The following is a 19540-nucleotide window of genomic DNA, read 5'->3' on the forward strand; positions in this document are numbered from 1 at the left end:
AAGTGAAGATGTGAAAGAGTAAATCATATGAAATATGCATTTCTAAAAAGTAAATGGTGTTTGGTTGTACAGTTTGCTGACTCAATGTGATTTTTATGTGAATGATGAACCAGAAAAAAACACTCTACATTAAATCGTTATTTTTTTATTCCAAGGCACAATATCTTAGAACAGAGGAGTTTTTTTTCCAAATGCATACTAATTTCAACAAAAATATAACAGAACTAATGTTTGTAATTTAGTATAAATTATGAGCATTTTTTAAGGGAGAATTGCATGCCAGCCCTCGGATTCAACGTTTTCGAGGCTTGGCTGTAGTTTCCCCATTTCTGACTTTGAACATTCAGGGCACGCTAGACTTCATTTAACCGTACATGTACGTAGAATGTGGCACTTTGGTGTCGTTGCTTGGACAGGCCAGCGTGATAATGCGCTGTGGACTTCAGACGCCACATTGGGAAAGCAGCAGCAACAAAAGCCAAACCAAAGAGAGGGGGCTCGGACTCTGGTGTGACAAAATGCTGACTTGAAAAAAATGCTGATACTGTAGTGCCAAAAGTCAAGAAAGAAAAAAAAAAAATCATTAATGTAGGCTAACAGTACACAACCCAATTATTGTAAGACGTGCCACAACTTATGCAAACACATAGAAACTTTGAAGTAGTAACACATGACACTACAGTACTGCCATGTGACCAGCGCCGATCGCCTAAATGCACTTTTGTGACTTCCAGAAGAAACTGCACGACAATGAGCGGCACGAATGTAACAAGATAACAGCATGGCACGTCCAGTAATGTGAACGCATAAACGTTGCCATAGATGGAAGTGAGCGCTGTCAGGTCCATGGTGCTCTCTTTGGAATGTGCTGGACTTTGCCACGATGGCATTTCCACTGGTACTCCGCTAACAGTTTCCAACTCACTCTCAAAGGTCATTTGGATCTTCCATAAAGATTTAAATGAACAAAAGATAAATATAGCTACATATAAATACTCCATATTACACAGTGGCGAATGAAAAACAGCTAAAACTGAAAAATGTCTTTGGGCACACAGCCGTGTCGGACGGCTTCGCTGAGAATGCCAGAACGCACTGACCTCAACATAAAGAAAGAAGGGGGAGAAGAGTAAGTGAGCCGGTTCACTCTGAAGTGCTTGAGATCCGCATGAAGGACCACACGCGCTCTTGAAGTTAAGTTTGACGCTATTCGGACAGCGCCATTAGGGATGACGCACAGTGGAGAAGAACACGGCTACCTTGGGCACTTTGTGACAGGGTTCTTCAGCAGGCGTCCTCGTCGCACGGCGCATCCCCCACCAGGAGCGAGTGTTTGTCTGGCTCACTGACCGCCAGGCTGTGGATCGAGTGCTTGTCAGAGCGCAGCGAGTTGATGGACGCCCGGCTGTAGTTGACGATGCGGTCGAGGAGGCTGAGCTTGGGCGAGGATCGCCGCAGCTCGTCCATGCCGATGTGGACGCTGACGTCGGACAGGCTTCCCTGCCGCCTGGTGCCGCCCAGCCGGCCCTCCAGCTTCTCTGGGCTGGGCTTAGTGTAGCTAAACAAAAGGCACACAGTGAAGAATGATGGACTGCATGTCGATTTAAAGGCATGTCAAAGGGAAAATTACCATTTGAGTAGAAGCGAGGACAAGACCACGGAAACGGATGATAGCGCCATGGCAGCAGAGCCCATCCACGGCTGTAACACCAGACCGATAGGAAGGAACACACCTGAGGGTGCACATGTTTCAAATTAACGCTAGTTTGGTTTCAACGAAATGACAGTGTGAAGATGCTGAGATTACATTCTTTCTAAAAAAAACGAAAAAAAAGTAATTAGCACTTAAAAAGTTGTCATACTTGTGCCTTTACTGTATTGTTGACCATTTTGCCAGGGTACATTTTCGTGTAGAATTCACATTGTTTAGTTTCCAGAAATGATGGGGCCTTTCCCCATCAGATATGTATGCGGCCATTTTTTTTTTTAATTTTTTACCTGCAGCAATGGGAATGCCAACCAGATTGTAGACCAGAGCGAAGACAAAGTTGATCCTGATCCTCTTGACTGTCTTTTTCGAGAGGTCGATACTGCTGACCACATCCAATAGGTCATTCTGCCAACAAGAAATAAAGACGGTCAACAAAATGAAGTGTAAATATGGGTACTATGAGGTCCTAATTTTCTCTTCAGCTACACACACACACACACACACACTGTGGTTGACTGGTTAGCATATCCACCTCATAGTTCTGACTGTCTGTGTGTGTGTGTGGAGTTTGTAAGTTCTTCCCATGTCTGCGTGGTTTTTCTCCAGGTACTCGCTTTCCTCCTACATTGTAGTTTATTTGAATACTCTAAATTGCCCGTAGATCTGAATGTGGGACTAGTTTGTTTGTTTACCGGTGCCCTGGGATGGGCTGGCGATCAGTTCAGGGTGTACCCTGCCTCTCGCCCAGAGATACGTTAGGTTGTAGCTAGCCCATGACCGTAGTGAGGATAAGCGGTACAGGAAATTAAAGAATTAATTCAATTGACTATATCTGGACATACCAGGTTTCCTCCTGACAATTGTATGTTACACACATTTAAATTATCCACCCATCCATTTTTTTTTCAATTTTCAAAATCAAATGTGACTCTTGATCATTAATGTTTAACTATAGCTGCTAAAAAACAGGATCTGTATCTGAAATCTTTGCCTTTACAATCATAAAGTTTAGTTTTGATTGATGGATTGAGAGTTTTTTTCAGGGAAACGAAAACAGCACTTGTCTATAGAGTTATAATCAGAATGGCGCCTTATCTTATGAGATCATAAGCGCAAAATGTTCGCACCCTGATCAAGACCACGTCAGCCGCCTCGATGGCCACATCCGTGCCAGTTCCAATGGCAATGCCGACGTCTGCCATGGCCAAAGCGGGCGAATCATTGATGCCGTCGCCTACCATGGCGACCCTCTTTCCCGACTGCTGCAGCTGTTCCACCTTGGCCACCTTGTGGGAGGGCAACACCTCCGCAAATACCTTCCTGATGCCCACCTGAGGCAGGGCGAAGACAAGTGGGTTTAAAATTTCGATTCATGACTGCAAAATTGCATGAGGGAATTTAAAAAAAAAAAAAAGGTTGTTTTTCAATAGAGAACTTGCCCTAAATATAGTTGGTGAAAATAAATTTGAGCAGAATTCTGACTAAAATAACCAGATTTCATGGAAGTACAGTTGAAAAACTATTCCTCAATCAAGTGTACATATAGCAGAACACTGCTGGCTGCAGGGATACTGAAACCACATTTCCAACATGTAATAATCTGTATTCCTCTATCACATGCACAGATGACGTCTAAAATTTAGACCAGCGGTGTCAAACTCATTTTAGTTTGTGGACCTCAATCACCACAATTGAGCTCAAGTATATTGTTGCTTCATACGCTATCAATAACTTCTATATCATGATTCCAAAACGTTCCCATTGTTTTGGTACAAATAATTATGTATATTCAAAAAATTTTCCCATTTCATGATTATTATCTTTTTGGAGATTTTTCAAACCTCAGTAATCTGAAATTTGTGAACAGAAAACTTTCATTTTCACATGTGCAATTTACAGATCAAAATGAATCATGTACAGTCCACCCCCAGTATTTGGGGTGTTTGTGACCGGGCCGGACGTTGACTAGCGAAACTCCATGAACAATTTCAACCCATTATAATTACAATGTTTTTTTTTTCCCCCGAAACCCCAAATAACTCTTGAACACGTGGGGATAAACTGCCAGTAAGCATTTACAAGGTTTAATCACCCCCTAAATGAAAGACTTCCACCATACCAAACTCTTTTGTACTAAAAGGTGTTCACTGACATTTTGCACTACTCAATGTCTTCAAATATGTCTACAAAGATATTTCTCTTAAAACTGTAATGCAAAGGTGAGCTCATTTTATATGAAATAGGCTTTATTTGCTTGCCATCTTTTTGCCTTCACAGGTGCGTCCATGTAATTTAAGTGCTATTTTTAGTGCGCTCCCTGGTGGACAAATTTATGATCAACAGTTACCATTGTTGAAAAATAGTGTGGGTCCCACTGAAGTTTGTGGCTAAGATATGGGCCTAAGGGTCCTGTAATCTTCAGTAAACAAAACCCAGCTATTGTTGTCACATGTTAGTGTAGTTGTTGCTGATGTGCTGTGTGTTGCACTCTTGGACAGTAAAAGAGATTATCAAATTCATGAGTACGAAAATAGTTAACAGGATCTCCATCCCCACAGGCCAGATTGGACCCTCTGATGGGCTAGTTGTGGCCTGCGTGCTGGAGGTCTGACATGCTTGACCTAGATTTTTTTTTTAAAGAAAAGAGCCTCTTTTCATTTGTTTTAAAAGAAAATGTATGTGTTGGGTCTGCTGGATGAGTAATATTTAACATTACGCATGATTTTGTTCTTTAATGAAATATATTATTCAATGAAATATTTCAAACATGACACCAAAAAAATAAACTGTAACATGAAATGCCTTTAGCTTGCATTATTTGCATGCACGTCTACACATGACCAAGCAAAAGGTTTGTATCTGTGCTTGTTATAAGGTAACTTTCCAAATTTCCCACCTAAACTTATAACGGAAATTCACCACACACTTCCTGGAAATTTTCCCAAAGGCCTTGAGCGCTAATGTGTGTTAAAAGGAAAATACAGACAGAGACAGACTTCTGTGAGTGATGCCCACCTGTGCAGCAATAGCCCGTGCTGTCTTGCTGTTATCGCCCGTCATCAACACAACCTCCAAGCCCATGCCGGTCAGAGTTTGGACTGCCAGTTCAGCTTCCGGTTTCACTGTGTCCGCTATGGCTATCATGGCACAAAGCAGATCTAAAAGGCAGCTAAAGTTAAAACGTTTTCTTTTCTTGTTTTAAATCCGCAGCATTGTTCCTATTCAACGTTCTACACTCACTGTCTACAGCAACCAGGACGGCAGTGCGTCCTCTACGCTCATGCTCGGTCATGGCATCATCGATATCAGGCCGAATCTGCAGACAATTCCTTCTCATCCACTCTCGATTGCCAATGAGGACGGTGTAGCTTGCAGTTTGGGCCAGGCCTGAAGACGCACAACAATAAACATCCCAATATAAAGTAGAAAATGAGTGTTGGAAATTTGGCGTACTGAGTGGCTGTGGGTCCATGATAAGAGGATGGGAGGTGGTGGACGTGAGGGTGTCGCTGATCTGAACAAGCATGCTGTTGCGCTGGTTGTTGTCCTCGCTGTCGCTCTCCGAATGCTTTGACAGCATCTCTGTGTTGCTGACCTTACACCGGATCCCACAGCCCGGCACAGCCTCGAAGTCTGTGCACACGCCGAGAGAGTCTGTGCCAAGCTCCTGCATGCACATGGTAATGTATTGTCACCTATCCGAGTGATCACAAAACAGAAATGAAATGGTTCAGGTTAAAACCAACCTGCTTGCAGTACTTGGTGATAGCTGCTCCCAGAGGGTGTTCGCTGTTATTCTCTGCTGTCCCCACGATGGCGAGCAGCCGGGAGCGAGGCATCTTGTTTCCCTCCACAACTATTTTGACCTGGACAACGTTTGGAGCTCCATAGGTAATGGTCCCGGTCTTATCAAACACCACTGACTGGACCTGTGCAATGATGCCTGCTTTTAGTCATTTAAACACAGAAACCTTCTATGTCAGTTGCCCAGAAATCCAGAGGCATCTACAGTATTGTTAAAAAGTCTTGGGATTGTGTTAGAAAGTCACCCAATACCGCTAGAATGTCACCCAGGCAGAACTGTTAATGCATCATCCCTCTACAAAGTATTGTGGAAATTAATTTTGTATTTTTAGCATAACTTGTTTCCTTCATGTTCAACATGACTGCTCTGGAAAAATATCTATCTCAATATCTGACTTGCCTGGGACTCCTTAGTGACCAAACCAGGGCGCACCTGGTTACATATATATTTTCTTGTGTAGCGTGTTCAACTAGGGGTTAGCATGTCCCCACCTGACAAAGTCTGGGTTTCAAATCAGTGCTGAGAGTAGGAACATGAAAATATTTCCCAAAATGTCAGTCTGTCAAAACGGTGGCTGGAATGGTTGCTTAAACCAGCATACAAATCACCCAATATTTTGAATATCAGATGATGGCTCTCTCAGGATTTTTTTTTTTTTTTTTTTTTTTTTTTTAAGTGTCAGATAATGTTGCCTTCTTTTTCTTTTGGCTTGTTCCGTTAGGGGTTGACACAGCGTGTACTCTTTTTCCATCTAAGCCTATCTCGTGCATCTTCTTCAACACCCACTGTCCTCATGTCCTCCCTCACAACATCCATCAACTTTTCTTTGGTCTTCCTCTCGCTCTTTTGCCTGGCAGCTCCATCCTCAGCACCCTTCTACCAGTATACTCACTCTCTAGCCTCTGAACATGTCCAAACCATCTAAATCTGCTCTCTCTAACCTTGTCTCCAAAACATCCAACTTTGGCTGGCCCTCTAATTAGCTCATTTCTAATCCTATCCAACCTGTTCACACCAAGCGAGAACCTCAGCATTTTTGTGCAATATCCTCTGTAGAAAATTTGGTCACTAAAATACTTTCAATTAGAATAAACAACATATCTCAAACTATCCCCTGGACCCTATTGTTTTATCTGCGACTTGGCAAATCTCTTGTCCGATTGGCTAAATTTCAGTTCCAAATATCCACCATAAAGGTGGTACAGGCCGAAATTGTGAGGGATTTTCCAAGTCGACATTTATCATGTAAATTACCGTGATTCACACGGGGTCACTTGGCCTAAAAACTCAGTTGTTTTTTTTCCTGACTATTTGTTAGGGGGATTTTAGAGACACATGGCTACTGTGAATTTACATCCTTTGCCATGTTTTGTGGGTACTTCAACTTATTAAGACTAAATCTTCCATAAGTATGAATATAAGAGCTTGTTGTCTACAGGTCCTTTGTGAATGACTGACAACCAGTCCATAGTGTATACCCCTTCTTGGACAGTCAGCTGAGATAGGTCCTAGTTCCCACCCAATCAGCCAGAACAGTTTGAAATGGATGGAAGGACAAAAGGCCTCTTTATACTCCTATGCACATGCAGTCGACAACACCCACTCAAAAAAATGTTGCTGCGTGGAGAAAGCTGCATAGATCATGTCGTGATTGGTCCATTTTAATCACATGCTGTGTGCTCAGCCTTCCTCCCTGCCGCCATCTTGATCGATTTTGCAGCATAATTAAAAGTATCATCTGGTCATTTACATCATGTTCAAGCACAGACTCTTCCACGGTCGCCATTGTCATGAGAACTCTGACTTAAAGAACTGCAGCGCATTTTCAAAACTGCATGCATGAATTGTGCTTTGACGTTAGCGTGGTCGACACATTCGCGTGTATAAAAAGGTCTTAAGACATTTGTATATTAAATGTCTGAGTACAGTTACGAACACACCTTATGTGCCATTTCCAGAGGTTCCCCTCCTTTTATCAGGATGCCATTTTGTGCTCCAACCCCAGTGCCCACCATGACAGCCGTCGGGGTTGCCAGACCGAGGGAACAGGGGCAAGCGATGCATAACACAGTTATGGAGGCCTGGAAAGCGAAGCGAATCACTGCCTCTGCCTTGGAAATGCTCTTGTCGTAACCCTGAATCAAAATAAATTGCAAACATTTCCAACCCCATTTTTGTGGAAACTTTAAAAAAGGTTTTACAAAAACAGAGGCGCTTTAATGGACAAGTGGCACATTAGTAGCCATGTGCTAAAAATATTTCCCCAAATAGATTAATTAATTATTTATGAGGAAATACAGAGGCATCTTCATAAAATTGAACTTACTTTCCAAGTAGTTCAGCGAAAAAAGTGAATTTCAACTATAGATTGGAAGATTAAAAATAAATCAGATTTTTACCATTTCTGTTCATAAGAAATGTAAATATTGTATTAAATACAGTTAATATACAATTTTAATATGAAAAGATGAACTAAAATATAACATTCAGTATTTACACTATAATATGGATTGCATTGCATGAATATGCATTAGAATATATCACCACTTAGTGGACCAACTGGTTTTCTTTTTTGTTTGTTTCTTTTTGCCTGGGTGATAAAGATCTGAGATCTGAGGTGTAGCTCCTTTTTCTATTCAGATAGCAGGCAATTAAGCGATTACCTCATTTGAGAAAATACAGTAATGCGGTACAACACTCACAGGAAAGTATTTTTCCACAAGAGGGAAATCAAGGAACCCAATTACAATCCAGGAAATCAAGGTGAGGAGTGACACGCCGACGATGAAGGGTACAAAGTACCCACTGATCTTATCAGCATACTGCTGGATAGGAGCCTAAAAAAAAAAAAAAAAAAAAAAAAAGAAATACTGAGATCATACACCTTAATCACATGCACAAATCCATAATGCCATGACACACCTTTGAGGTCTGAGCCTCTTCAACTAGTTTGACAATCTGCGACAACGTGGTGTCCATGCCAACATGTGTAGCGCTGACCAGCAGAGAGCCATTCTGGTTAATGGAGCCTGCAATCACAATACTCCCTGGCTTCTTAGTCACCGGCATGGCTTCACCTGCCATTTCAAAGAAACATTTGGTCAGAAAGAACCCATCTACAGTAATTGGCTTTCCAATTTCAAGATCAAAATCGAAAAGCAATCAGCTTTCCAGTTTGGAGCAACAACTGACAACTGCTTGACCTTTTTAAAGTGAGACCAACCTGTGATGAGAGACTCATCCGCCATGGAATGTCCTTCAAGAACTCTGCCATCAACTGGAAACTTTCCACCAGGGACTACTTTTACCACATCTCCCCTCTGCACCAGCTCGACATCCACTTGATCCTCACTGGTAACAAGCCACAGGGAAAGAGAGTCAACAAGAATTGCATGCTTCGAGACGACCAAATCGATATTGTATATGGGCACAACATCATGATCACTTTACAGTATAATGATAGCCATTAAAAGAGCTGTACCAAAGATTCTGCCTGAATAAAGAAAAAGAAATATACTTCAGATTTGCTTGACAGTGACAGGGAGGTAATTCTTTAAACAATGTTTATAATTGTGGCTGATCTATATAACAGGCTAGAACTAAAGCATCATATTGAAATTGGTTCCTAATATTTTCACCTACTTTAACTAAATTAAAATATTTTCAATATGATACAGTCCAGGTGGAGTATTGAGTGGAGGAAATAATTATTCAATCCCTCACTAATTGAGGGAAATAATTATTCAATCCCCTATCAAAACATGATTTGTTGGGGGAAATAATTATTTGATCCCCTATCAAAACATGATTTGGTAGTTGGTGGCGAACCCCTTATTGCTCAGTAAAAAGGACCACTCTTTGTTGCAGGTTATCTCCAAAACTTTAAGGTTTGGCCGTGTGGCTTGGGTCATCGTCGTGCTGGAAGCACCCTTCACGACCCATTTTAAGTTTTCCGGCCGAAAGGTGGAGGTTGTCACCTAGGATTTCACGGTATAAGGCTCCAATCATAATTTCATTGATGCAGTGAAGTGTACCTACCCCATTTCCAGAAAAACACCCCCAAAGCCTAATGCTTCAAACTCCATCCTTGACAGTGGCGATGGTGTTCTTGGCGTCATTGTGTGAATTATTCTTCCTCCAAACACAGCCCGATTTTTGTTTCATCGAACCCACATCTCCCAATCATTCTCTGAATTGTTCAGGTGATTATTGGCAAACTTCAGACAACCCTGTACATGTGCCTTCTTGAGCAGAAGGGCCTTACAGGTAGGTGGTCCAGGATTTTATTGTAAAACACATATTGCCAATATTTTGTTTTTTTGTGACTGTGGTTCCTGCTGCTTTGAGATCATTAACAAGCTCCTCTCATAAAGTTCTGGGGCTCACTTTTTCCCAAGTTAAAATTTCCCGTTTATTCCATTTTCAGTTGTGTCCTTCTTACCCAGCCTCTTGCCAATGGTCTTGTAGCCTATTCCAGTCTTGTGCAGGTCTACAATTTTATCCCTGATGTCGTTAGAAAGTTATTTGGGTTTACCCATGATGGAGCAGTTGATTGTTTTTGTGGAGAGGGGTCTGTGTACTGATAACGAGTTGCAATATGTCTTTCATACAGCTAACGAATTTATATTAGGAATAGCGTACTTTCTTAAAGTGGAAACCAGATTTCTTTATTGTTGGTAGGGGATCAAATATTTTACACAATGAATTGGAAACAGTACTTTTAAACGTGATGTTCTGGATTTTCTTTCAGGTATTCTGTCTCTCACTGTTAACATATATGTACCACTAAAATTATAGAATCCTTACGTCTTTGTCAGTGGGTGAACTACAGAATCAGTGAGCGATCATATAATTATTTCCTCCATGGTATTGATGTATGTTGCTACCACCTGCAGTTCAAACAGTCGTGAATTACATAAAAACTAAGTGGGGGGGGGGGACGCCCCCGAAATTAAATAATACTGTATATTTTTTGCCATGTTAAGCTCTCACATACTGTGACAAAATTATAAAATTCTAAAATATACAAAGCCAAATATGTTCTGCGCACAAAATAATTTAAAGATCTTGATTACCCATTGGGGGTTTGTCCGGTGGGGAACAATAACTAGTTTTGTGGGGCTTCTGGATATGAGTTTTATATATAGTGCCATAGGTGACAAAGTGTTGCCACCCCTTCTGAAATTCTTGTTTTTGCAAAGTTTCCCCACATCCACGATGAAGATTATCAAACATATATAAGCTAAGTGAACTTAAAACGCTGTTCTTAAATGGTACCTTCATTTAGATCAAAAAACCTAAATCAAAGTTACCTGGCACAGTGCAGCAAAAAAAAAAAAAAAGTAATTACCGCCCTTGTTAAAGCATTAGTTAATTGTGCTAAGCAAAATCTTTGGTTAATTTTATTGATCACACCCAAATCTGATCACTTCCAGAGCTGTTCAATTTAAAAAAAATAATAATAATAATAAACACTTAAACAGAACCTGTCACACAAGATCAAGGGTGACAAAACCTGTGGAAAAAATGACATGATCCAAACAAATTCACGAACAGTAAAGAAATAAGTAATTGACTGTCTGCAAAGTGTTCTAAAAGTCATTTCTAAACTTTTAGGATTGCAGCAAACCACAAGGAGAGCCATCAACCTCAAATACAGAAATTATCACACTTGGGCGACCCTTCCTGGAAGTGGTTGCCCTACATATATGTGGATTACCCCGAGAGAACAGCAATGACTCATGCAGGAGGCCACAAAGGACAACTTCTAAAGAACTGCAGGTCACTGTTAAGGTCAGTGTTCAAAAATACGGAGGAGACTGGGCAAAAATGACACCCATAGTAGAGTTCCATAGTGAAAACCACCACGGACCAAAGAGACCGAAAGCTCGTCTGATTTAGCAAAAAATAAAACATCTGAATTATTCCCAAGACTTTTGAGAACAATATTCTTGAACTTGAACATTGAAGTGGAAAAAAACAATGAAAAAATATATGAATTTAAATAAGGGGCAAACACTTTTTCATGGCATTGTAATCCTGTGGAGAATGTCAAATATGGAGGCTCTGTTGCATCATGTAGGCCTTGTACAAGCGCAAACATTTACAAAGTGAATGACCAAAAGGATCAGAAGCAAGCGATACCTTAGAATGGATGAATCGCTATTGAGAATGACCACTGTGGCCTCAGTGGCTTGCAAAGACATGAGCTTGGAAAGAGCCTCCGACGTTTTGCTCTGAAAGGAAGAAATACAAAGACAAATATATGGGCTGCTGCAATTCCACATGGTACATTCAACGTCTTAATAATGAGAACCTTGGCTATCTGCTCCAACCAGCGTCCCAGGGAGATGAAGACAAAGAGCATAGGCGGTGTGTCAAAGAAGGTAATGGGGTTGACTTTTGCCTTCTCCACCATGGCCACTATTAGTACAATGGAGGAGTAGGTGAAGGCTATAGAGGTGGCGAGGACTATCAGCACGTCCATGTTAGCAGATCTGTGTTTCACTGCTTTGTAGGCTTGAAGGTAGAAGTAGCGACCGCCGATGAACTAAATAGAGAAGACTTATAAGACGGGTTTCAGCCACTGAGCTACACACACAGGTGGAGGGATAGGTAAGAACCCTCATGACTCACCTGCACAGGTACACAAAAGAGGAAAGAGAGCAGGTTCATGACAGAGAGGCCTGGGAGCAACTGCCTCTCCAGGAACATGGTTGCGTGGAAGAGGTTGCGGTCCTCGGCCGTGGCGTTGTGCTGGTGTGAAACGTTCATCTGGTGGTCCATGATGATCATGTATATCATCATACCCATCACCGGCAAACAGAATATCAGGCTCACCAGGAAAGACTTCCTCCACCTCAGAGAGGAGAAACATATGAAGTTACTCAGAGAAACAACATTACGGATTTTCCCCAAAATTCTTATACAAAATAAAGGATGCTGAAAATCTGGTGTGCCCTTACATGTCTGTATTTCAAGAGACTTATTCTATGATCTTTTATTCTTTTTATTGCTGACTGAAAGTGAGCACTGCTAGAACTATAACAACTCCCAAAAGGGCAACTTTTTCTCATCCATTTTGGATCATATGTCTCAAAAAGCCTTCTTGTGGCTCCTTAAAACATATGTGAACTTGAGGTTTACCTTCAGAGATAGGATTTGAGTTCAATTACATCATTATTTTAACAATAATTATAACATTTCGTTTTCAATTTACCTACTGTCTCTTATCCTGTGTACAATGTATTTAAAATATTTAATTAGTCCTCTATTTATAGCTGCTCTGTGCGTGTCTGTGTTCAATTGATCAAAAAAAAAAAAAAGCTATTGGAGGTTATCATAAATACACGGTTATTTGGGTTTTCTAAATAGCAAAATGTTTTAAATGTGGGCTCAATTTTTAATACTTCAATCACAGAATTACAATGTATGTAGAGCAAACAGAGTTTTGTTCAGATTTTGCATTTGTTGCAAAACACTTCTCACTGTCGTATCTCTTTGCTGTGGTCCAAGTGGCTGGCAGCACGGTCCCTCCTCACCAGTGTTGCTTCAAAACCCAAATTCTAAAAACATAATAGAGCATCGACTTTGTGACATTTGCTTCAAAACTCAACCTCCAGCTTTATCTTAAATGTAAATTAATTTTCATGTCAATTGACAATGACTGAACAAATGAAAATACTGAACAGGACCGAAGAAGTGTCGTACCCTAATCAGCTTGAGGATGTCTCGTGGTCCGATCACTTCGGAGTCATACTTAATGTGTGCTTTGTTAGTTGCTAAGGCAACAGAGGCATATATAATCCCAATTTCCTTCATTAGGCTGGATTCGATTTTGTGGACACATGAAACAGAAGTCATTCCCTTAACCTAGAAATAGATTGAATCAACAGAAGAATAGTACAAACGTATATAAAAAGTAACATGAAATTATTAAACACAGCTCCAGCCTGGTAGTTGATGGCCTCTACATTCCAGTCAACCTTTGCAACTATATATGGATTTTTTTTATTGTGTATGTAATTGCAGTGTTGAATAAACCAACATACAACTCACCACTAATTCCAGGTTTCCATCTGAACCTTCATAGTTTTCCAAGACTGAGGCGGAAAAGCCGAGCTCGTTCACACATTCTGCAATCTTCACAGGGTCGATCATTTCGGCATTATACCGTACCTCGGCCTTACTGGCCATTAATGCTACCAGAACGGTGTAGATACCTACAAAAAAAAAAAGATTATTTTGAAGTCCACAATATATTCCATTTAAAAGAAAACTTTCTCGACAGAATGTTACCAGATTCATTTTTGAGGTTTCGCTCAATGTTTGCCACACATGAAGCGCAGGTCATGCCTCGAATTTGGATGAAGCACTTGTCGGCACTTGAGTGTTTGTCTCTCTTGTCCGTTTTGCAATCCAAGGGTATCTGTTTGAGAGGACTGCTGTCTAGTTCCTTATCTTTCATTGGTATTACACTTGAAGACTTGAGGACACTGGGACATGACACAACTGGGAGGGGATTGGTCGCTTTGGGGAACCAATCATTCGAGGGGGAAATTTTTATTATTCACAATAATGTAATGTAATGTAGAGTAGAACAGAGAAAATTTGTGATGATTTGCTCACCAGGTATGGACGCGTCAAAGCCCATATCGTCTATGGCATCCCTCAGCTCTTCTGAGGAGGTCAACAGGGGGTCATATTCAAAGACGCCCTGCTGATCGGCCAGAGAGACATGGGCTGACATCACACCTTTCCTCTGAGAAATCATGCCTTCAATTGACTGGACGCAGGAATTGCATGTCATGCCCTCGATGTGAATCTTGGCTACGGATGCCAGAGGCTGGATAAAACAAGGCTGGGGTACAGTAGGTTTGGCCAGGAATCCTCCAAACGGTTGAGGTGAAGTTAAAGCAGGTGGAGGCGAATTCACTGGAGGGCTTGGAAGCCCAGAAGAGTCCCAGGGTTGAGTCTTGAAGTTCCCTGGAGGAAGTGCTTCAATTGCCTGCTGCAATTGAGGCACTGTGACTTTTAGTGGATCGACGCAGATAGAGGCTCTCTGTTCCTCGAGAGAGACCACCACAGAGGATACACCAGGTAGTGTGGAGATGTTGTCTTGGATATTGACCACACAGGATCGACAGTGCATGCCTTCCACCCTGAGTGCCACCCGAGTCGTGTCAACGAAGGTTTCTGTGTCTTCAGAAGGTTCTAATGGCGAAGAAGCACTCGTTTTTTGAGAATCGGCAAAACGTTCAACTTCACCAAAGGGCAATTGCAGAGGGCGTGGTTTGGACTTTACACAAGCTTTAAAGCCAGCCAAGGAAATCTGGTCAATGATGGTCTGAACACTGATGAGGTAAGGCAGGTACACAATCGTAGCTTCCTGAGAATCTAAAATTACTGTGAAAAATTTGAGAGTGGAAAAACAAAAATGTCAACAGAGCTGCAGGCTGTATAGGATATTCAGCTTCTACAAAACAAGAATAATGGTCAGTCAGTTTTAATTTACATTACCACGGTTGTATGTATTACTAATGTACTAGTGTATTAATACTAATCTTGAAAATTTTGTGTAAGACCTCTACCAGCTAAAGAATATATCCAGAGTGAAGGGTTCTGTGATCCAAGAAGATCATTAGAAATTAATGCAAACTTTTATCTTCAGTGGAATTGACTATTGTAATGGTCTTCTGACTGGACTCCTCCAATAGGGCATTAAACAGCTGCAGCTCATTCAACAGGCTGCAGCTCGGGATCTGACCAGAGCAAAGAGATCAGCATATATTACTCCAATTCTAAAACCTCTACAATAGCTCCCAGTCAGCTTTAGAATATATTTTGCTACTAGTCTATAAGTCACTAATTGATTTGGGACGTTAATACATTAAATACGTACTCATGGAATACAAACCCAGTAGGTCTCTGAGAGCTACAGATTTAGATCAGATAGAGGAGCACAGAGTCCAAAACAAACATGGTGGAGCAGCGTTTAGCCTTGATGCGACACACAAATAGACTAAGATGTTAAACGGAAAAGCTGGATATATAAGTGGAGTCAGCTCCAATTGTGGATGTTTTTAAATACAGGTAGAAAAACTATTCCTTTTCTCCTCATATTTATGATTAAGCATTTTACAGAATTTACTTGTATGAAATGATCTTTCTTGCACCATACATCTTTTGATAATTTTTAGAAAGTGCTTTTATTTTTCTGTCCTTTGTTTTTAAAAGTCTTTTGCGCTTTGTTTTTAAAATGTTAACCATGTAGAGCATATTGAGTTACCTATATAGATAAATTTGCCTTGCATATTTTTTTTTACCCATTTTGGCTACAGCTCTCATTAGGACTCAGTACAGTTCCAAACCAATGATAACAGTGTATTAAAGAACAATTGGGTTTCACCTTTTATCTTTTCAATCCCTTTCAATTTTCCAATCTTCCCCTCAATCGTGGTAGTGCAGGAATGACAGGTCATGCCTTGAATGCTCATCTTTAGGAGCGCTGCTCTGGTTTCCGTGTTGTGAGATGGAGACATGGGCAAGTCCTTTGGCACAGGGCTGCTAGGAGTGGCATTCTCCGATGGCGAGAGGCTCAAGATGACTTCAGTGAGCTCCTTCACTGATGTCAAAGACGAGGCAAAGGTGACAGTGAGGCCCTCCTCTGTTTGACCCTCTCTGACATCCAGTACACCTGGAATCTGAGACAGCATCTGCATAGCCTCCCTTCGAGCTACAGGCGTCAGTCCTGATGTCGGGATCAGCTGGGTGTCAGTGCAAACGGGTGTGGCTGCGCCGGACGTAGATAAACTTGATTCAAACCCCATGTCATCGATGGCCTCTAACAGGGACGTTGCGCTCTGTTGGCTATCATGAAAAATGACTGTGGCATTCGCATGCTCTAAAGAGACCTAAAAATTAAAAGAACCATGTGTTACAAACAGTTAGAAGAGTATCACATAAATAATGTGCGGGGCATGTTTGGCTTTTGGGGTGACACTAGGTTCCTCAACAAGAAAAGGCTTGAGCGGGGGTGTTACATGAAGAACATGAGATGAACCACAAACCGTGGGTGTTACGTGGCGTTAGACGTGATGTACAATCATGTTCAAAGAAATCAGCAGAAAATTACATTTATCAGAAAAGTCAAGTCTCGTGTAATGAATCCAGTTACGAATGTTCAAGTCCAGTTTTGAACATAAATTATCTGATTATCCGTTAATGCCTTTAGGAACCCCCCCCCCTCTCAGAAACCGATCAGCTACTAGATATCTATAAATGATCTCACAACTAATTTTTAATCCTGTTAGAATGCTTCTCTAATTTTTTACTAATTTTATTCAGATAAGAGCCATATTTAAAATGCAATCATAAATACCTTTATTTAGACTACTTATTCACTAAATGTCATTTAAAACTCAAATTATCTACATGATTATTGCAGTATGAAAAAGATTATAAACTTGGTCCACATGCTTTTAACAACATGATGATCCTTGTTGTTCTCTCAGAAAGCAAAATCATGTGACACACTGGAGGATCATTTGACTCAGTGACACCTTGCAAACCAAAGTCGGCGTTTAGCACTTTGTCTTAGACATTCATTTTTATTCTAATGAGAATTGGGACTAAAGTCTACAAATACATCACGTGCATCTATATAACGGTAGATTACCATAAGAAGGCCGAGATTCTAAATTCTACAAAAAGTCAGACAAATTACATTTCTTGTGGGTGCAGCGTATCGACCGGCTGTCAGAGTCCTACAAAGGGCAGAACTCCATCTTGAACATACAACTGCATTATCTTTGTCATTTAATCACAGCCTGGGGGGGTAAACAAAACCAAATAAAAAACAGGCCTCGTTTACTCCAATTTAGCCCTTGTGGCTACATTGCTCTTTCCTGGTTTTAAATCAAGATTGGCCTGGCAAGTCAACAATGCGCGGCAAAATGTCATCCGTGATCAGTTTAATACAAACAGAAATCTGAATCCCAAGTGCTGAGATTTTAAGAATTACTATAAAATGTGATTTAAAATTCTGGTTTGAGCTGGAAGCATTCGTGTAATAAGTCTGTACGCTGCTGGTGGGGTGATGAAATGAAATCAGTTATAAAATCAGAATGAGCGTTCAGAATCAGTTTTATTGGCCAAGTATGTAAAAACATACAAGACATTTGTCTGTGGTCGTTGGTGCCACCCTAATACGACATACATGTTGATTACGAGCAACAATAAACAGTCAATTGAGAGGGAACTTTTTAAAAAAAATTTATAAGAACTCACAATGAACAAATACTAATTACCTTTATGTGTATTACTCCTGGCAGAGAACCAATCTTCTGTTCTATGGATTGGACACAGGAGCCACAAGTCATGCCCCCCACACCAAGTGTGACATCACACACACTGCCTTGCTGTGTCATGGTTCTAAAACAAAAGGACAGCTTTCATAAGGCAAACTTTCAAATACTCTTTTAAAATCAAGGCATTAAGGCAGTGCTTCACATTTGTTTACTGTTACGACCCCCGCAGGAAGAAGAAAAACATTCATGACACCCACCCACCTGCAGCCACCATAAGTACACCTTTATATAACATTGTATATAAAGGACGATTGAATCTATTCGTTATAAACATTGCAGAAAGTACAGTACAGTAACAAATTGTTGTTGCTAATTATGTTCTTCAGGGTCACACACACCCCGCTAGGGACATGCCCCACCATTTGAGAAGCACTTTGAAGACCAGAAAGGAGGACAGAACTACTTGCTTTAAACTAGTCTTCAGGGGGCGTGCACAAAGGACCACAGACGACAGTAATTACCTGTTTGAATATGGCAGCAAATGACTGATGGTACAGAAAATTGAAGTTATTCTTCGATTGACGATTGGAAAGTGTAAAAGTGAAATCAGTGAGGGTTTCACCCCCCACACACAAAAAAAAAAACATCTGAGGTGTTCACAGTGTCATTATGATTAAAAAATAAAAATGAACACGAAGATAATACCATTAAGATACGTTTAATATTTGTGTATGATTGTGAAACGTTTTAACGAGATTACGTTGCTGTTGATGGTACATTACAAAAAAAATACAACCGCTGTCACCAGCATAAGTTATAAAACGGTTTATTTACCGTTGCAATTCATACAACAAAATAACTCGTATTATATTTCTGTTCATTAAAAAAAAAGGCCCAGACTTCACAAATAATAAACTGTGCGGAAATTGAGACGAAATTATTTTTGCAGTAATCATATGCTTTTCGCATTTGTTGGCCTGTGTCTCGTGACATTATTCAAATATAAAAAGAGTGCTTTGACTCAGTAAATGTGAGGAAACTGAGCAAAGAGGAAGGCTATGTGCTGACTTGCTACGCTCAATGTGAACTTCTTCACTACTCACTTCCCTTCACTAAAGTGTAGTGTAAAAACCGAACCTACCAGTACAAAATGAATTCGAACAAAAAAAGTCTGGGGAAAAAATAGAAACATGAAGTTTTTACCTGAAGATTAAAGTGACAGTCAGCTACTGGGGTAGTAGCATTAGCCACCTTGCTTCTTGTCGTCACCCTTCCTTGCGTGCTACAATGCAAAGGAGTCGTCTCGGCATTGTCTGTCCGATGAGGAAACTGCTCCTAATAATAGTCTCCCCGAAAAAATGTTGTTTGTCAATCTGTGGCAAAACTCAACTCATGCTGAGCTTTTGTGTTTCCTTTTCTCAGACCGACGTGACTGACTGACTGCAGTCTTGCGACGTCACTAGGAATGGGCGGGATTTAGCCAGAAAAATCCATGGCGACCAAGGAACAAATTGGGACCCCGAATTCAGTTCTACAGGCTGAGTCACTTGCAGTGTCACGATGACGGAACAAAATCCAATGGCAAACCGGGAGAGCCAAAAGAAACAAACCAATGAAAGTGTCGAGAAGTACTTCTTGACTTTTTTATTTTGACCATTCCAAATGGTCAGAGCCCCTCGAGTTCCCCCCCCCATCGTTCGACATCCCTGTGTCAAC

The 19540-nt window shown here is 40.8% G+C and overlaps 1 protein-coding gene across 2 annotated transcripts; it reads right to left on the bottom strand.

The window, feature by feature from the left end:
• Positions 1-129: 129 nt before the first annotated feature.
• atp7a (ATPase copper transporting alpha) lies at positions 130-19303 on the bottom strand. Of its 2 annotated transcripts, XM_061834080.1 has the most exons (23): positions 19028-19302; positions 17825-17948; positions 15925-16429; positions 14145-14921; positions 13815-14045; positions 13575-13738; positions 13227-13388; positions 13005-13081; positions 12153-12375; positions 11833-12066; positions 11661-11752; positions 8740-8867; positions 8439-8593; positions 8219-8353; positions 7457-7651; positions 5458-5640; positions 5165-5378; positions 4952-5098; positions 4727-4869; positions 2839-3042; positions 1999-2116; positions 1631-1733; positions 130-1558 (listed from the first exon to the last, which is right to left on the bottom strand). In XM_061834080.1, the coding sequence occupies exons 2-23, from the start codon at positions 17942-17944 to the stop codon at positions 1285-1287; spliced, it is 4584 nt and encodes a 1527-aa protein (XP_061690064.1). In that variant the 5' UTR covers positions 17945-17948; positions 19028-19302; the 3' UTR covers positions 130-1284. The 2 variants fall into 2 exon arrangements, with proteins under 2 accessions (XP_061690064.1, XP_061690063.1); XM_061834079.1 differs by having other exon boundaries at positions 4952-5378; positions 19028-19303.
• Between the last annotated feature and the right edge of the window lie 237 nt (positions 19304-19540).

The sequence above is a fragment of the Syngnathoides biaculeatus genome, chromosome 11, assembly GCF_019802595.1.
Source record: "Syngnathoides biaculeatus isolate LvHL_M chromosome 11, ASM1980259v1, whole genome shotgun sequence".
NCBI lineage: Eukaryota > Metazoa > Chordata > Actinopteri > Syngnathiformes > Syngnathidae > Syngnathoides > Syngnathoides biaculeatus.

Excerpts from the sequence above, each read along its gene's own strand:
- atp7a (XM_061834079.1), bottom strand. The coding sequence starts at position 17,944 with ATGACACAGCAAGGCAGTGTGTGTGATGTCACACTTGGTGTGGGGGGC. Across the intron at positions 13,739-13,814 it reads AAACCTCAAAAATGAATCTG|GTATCTACACCGTTCTGGTA; the intron begins GTAACATTCTGT and ends TTTTTTTTGTAG. Across the intron at positions 8,594-8,739 it reads GGATGAGTCTCTCATCACAG|GTGAAGCCATGCCGGTGACT; the intron begins GTTGGTCTCACT and ends TTGAAATGGCAG.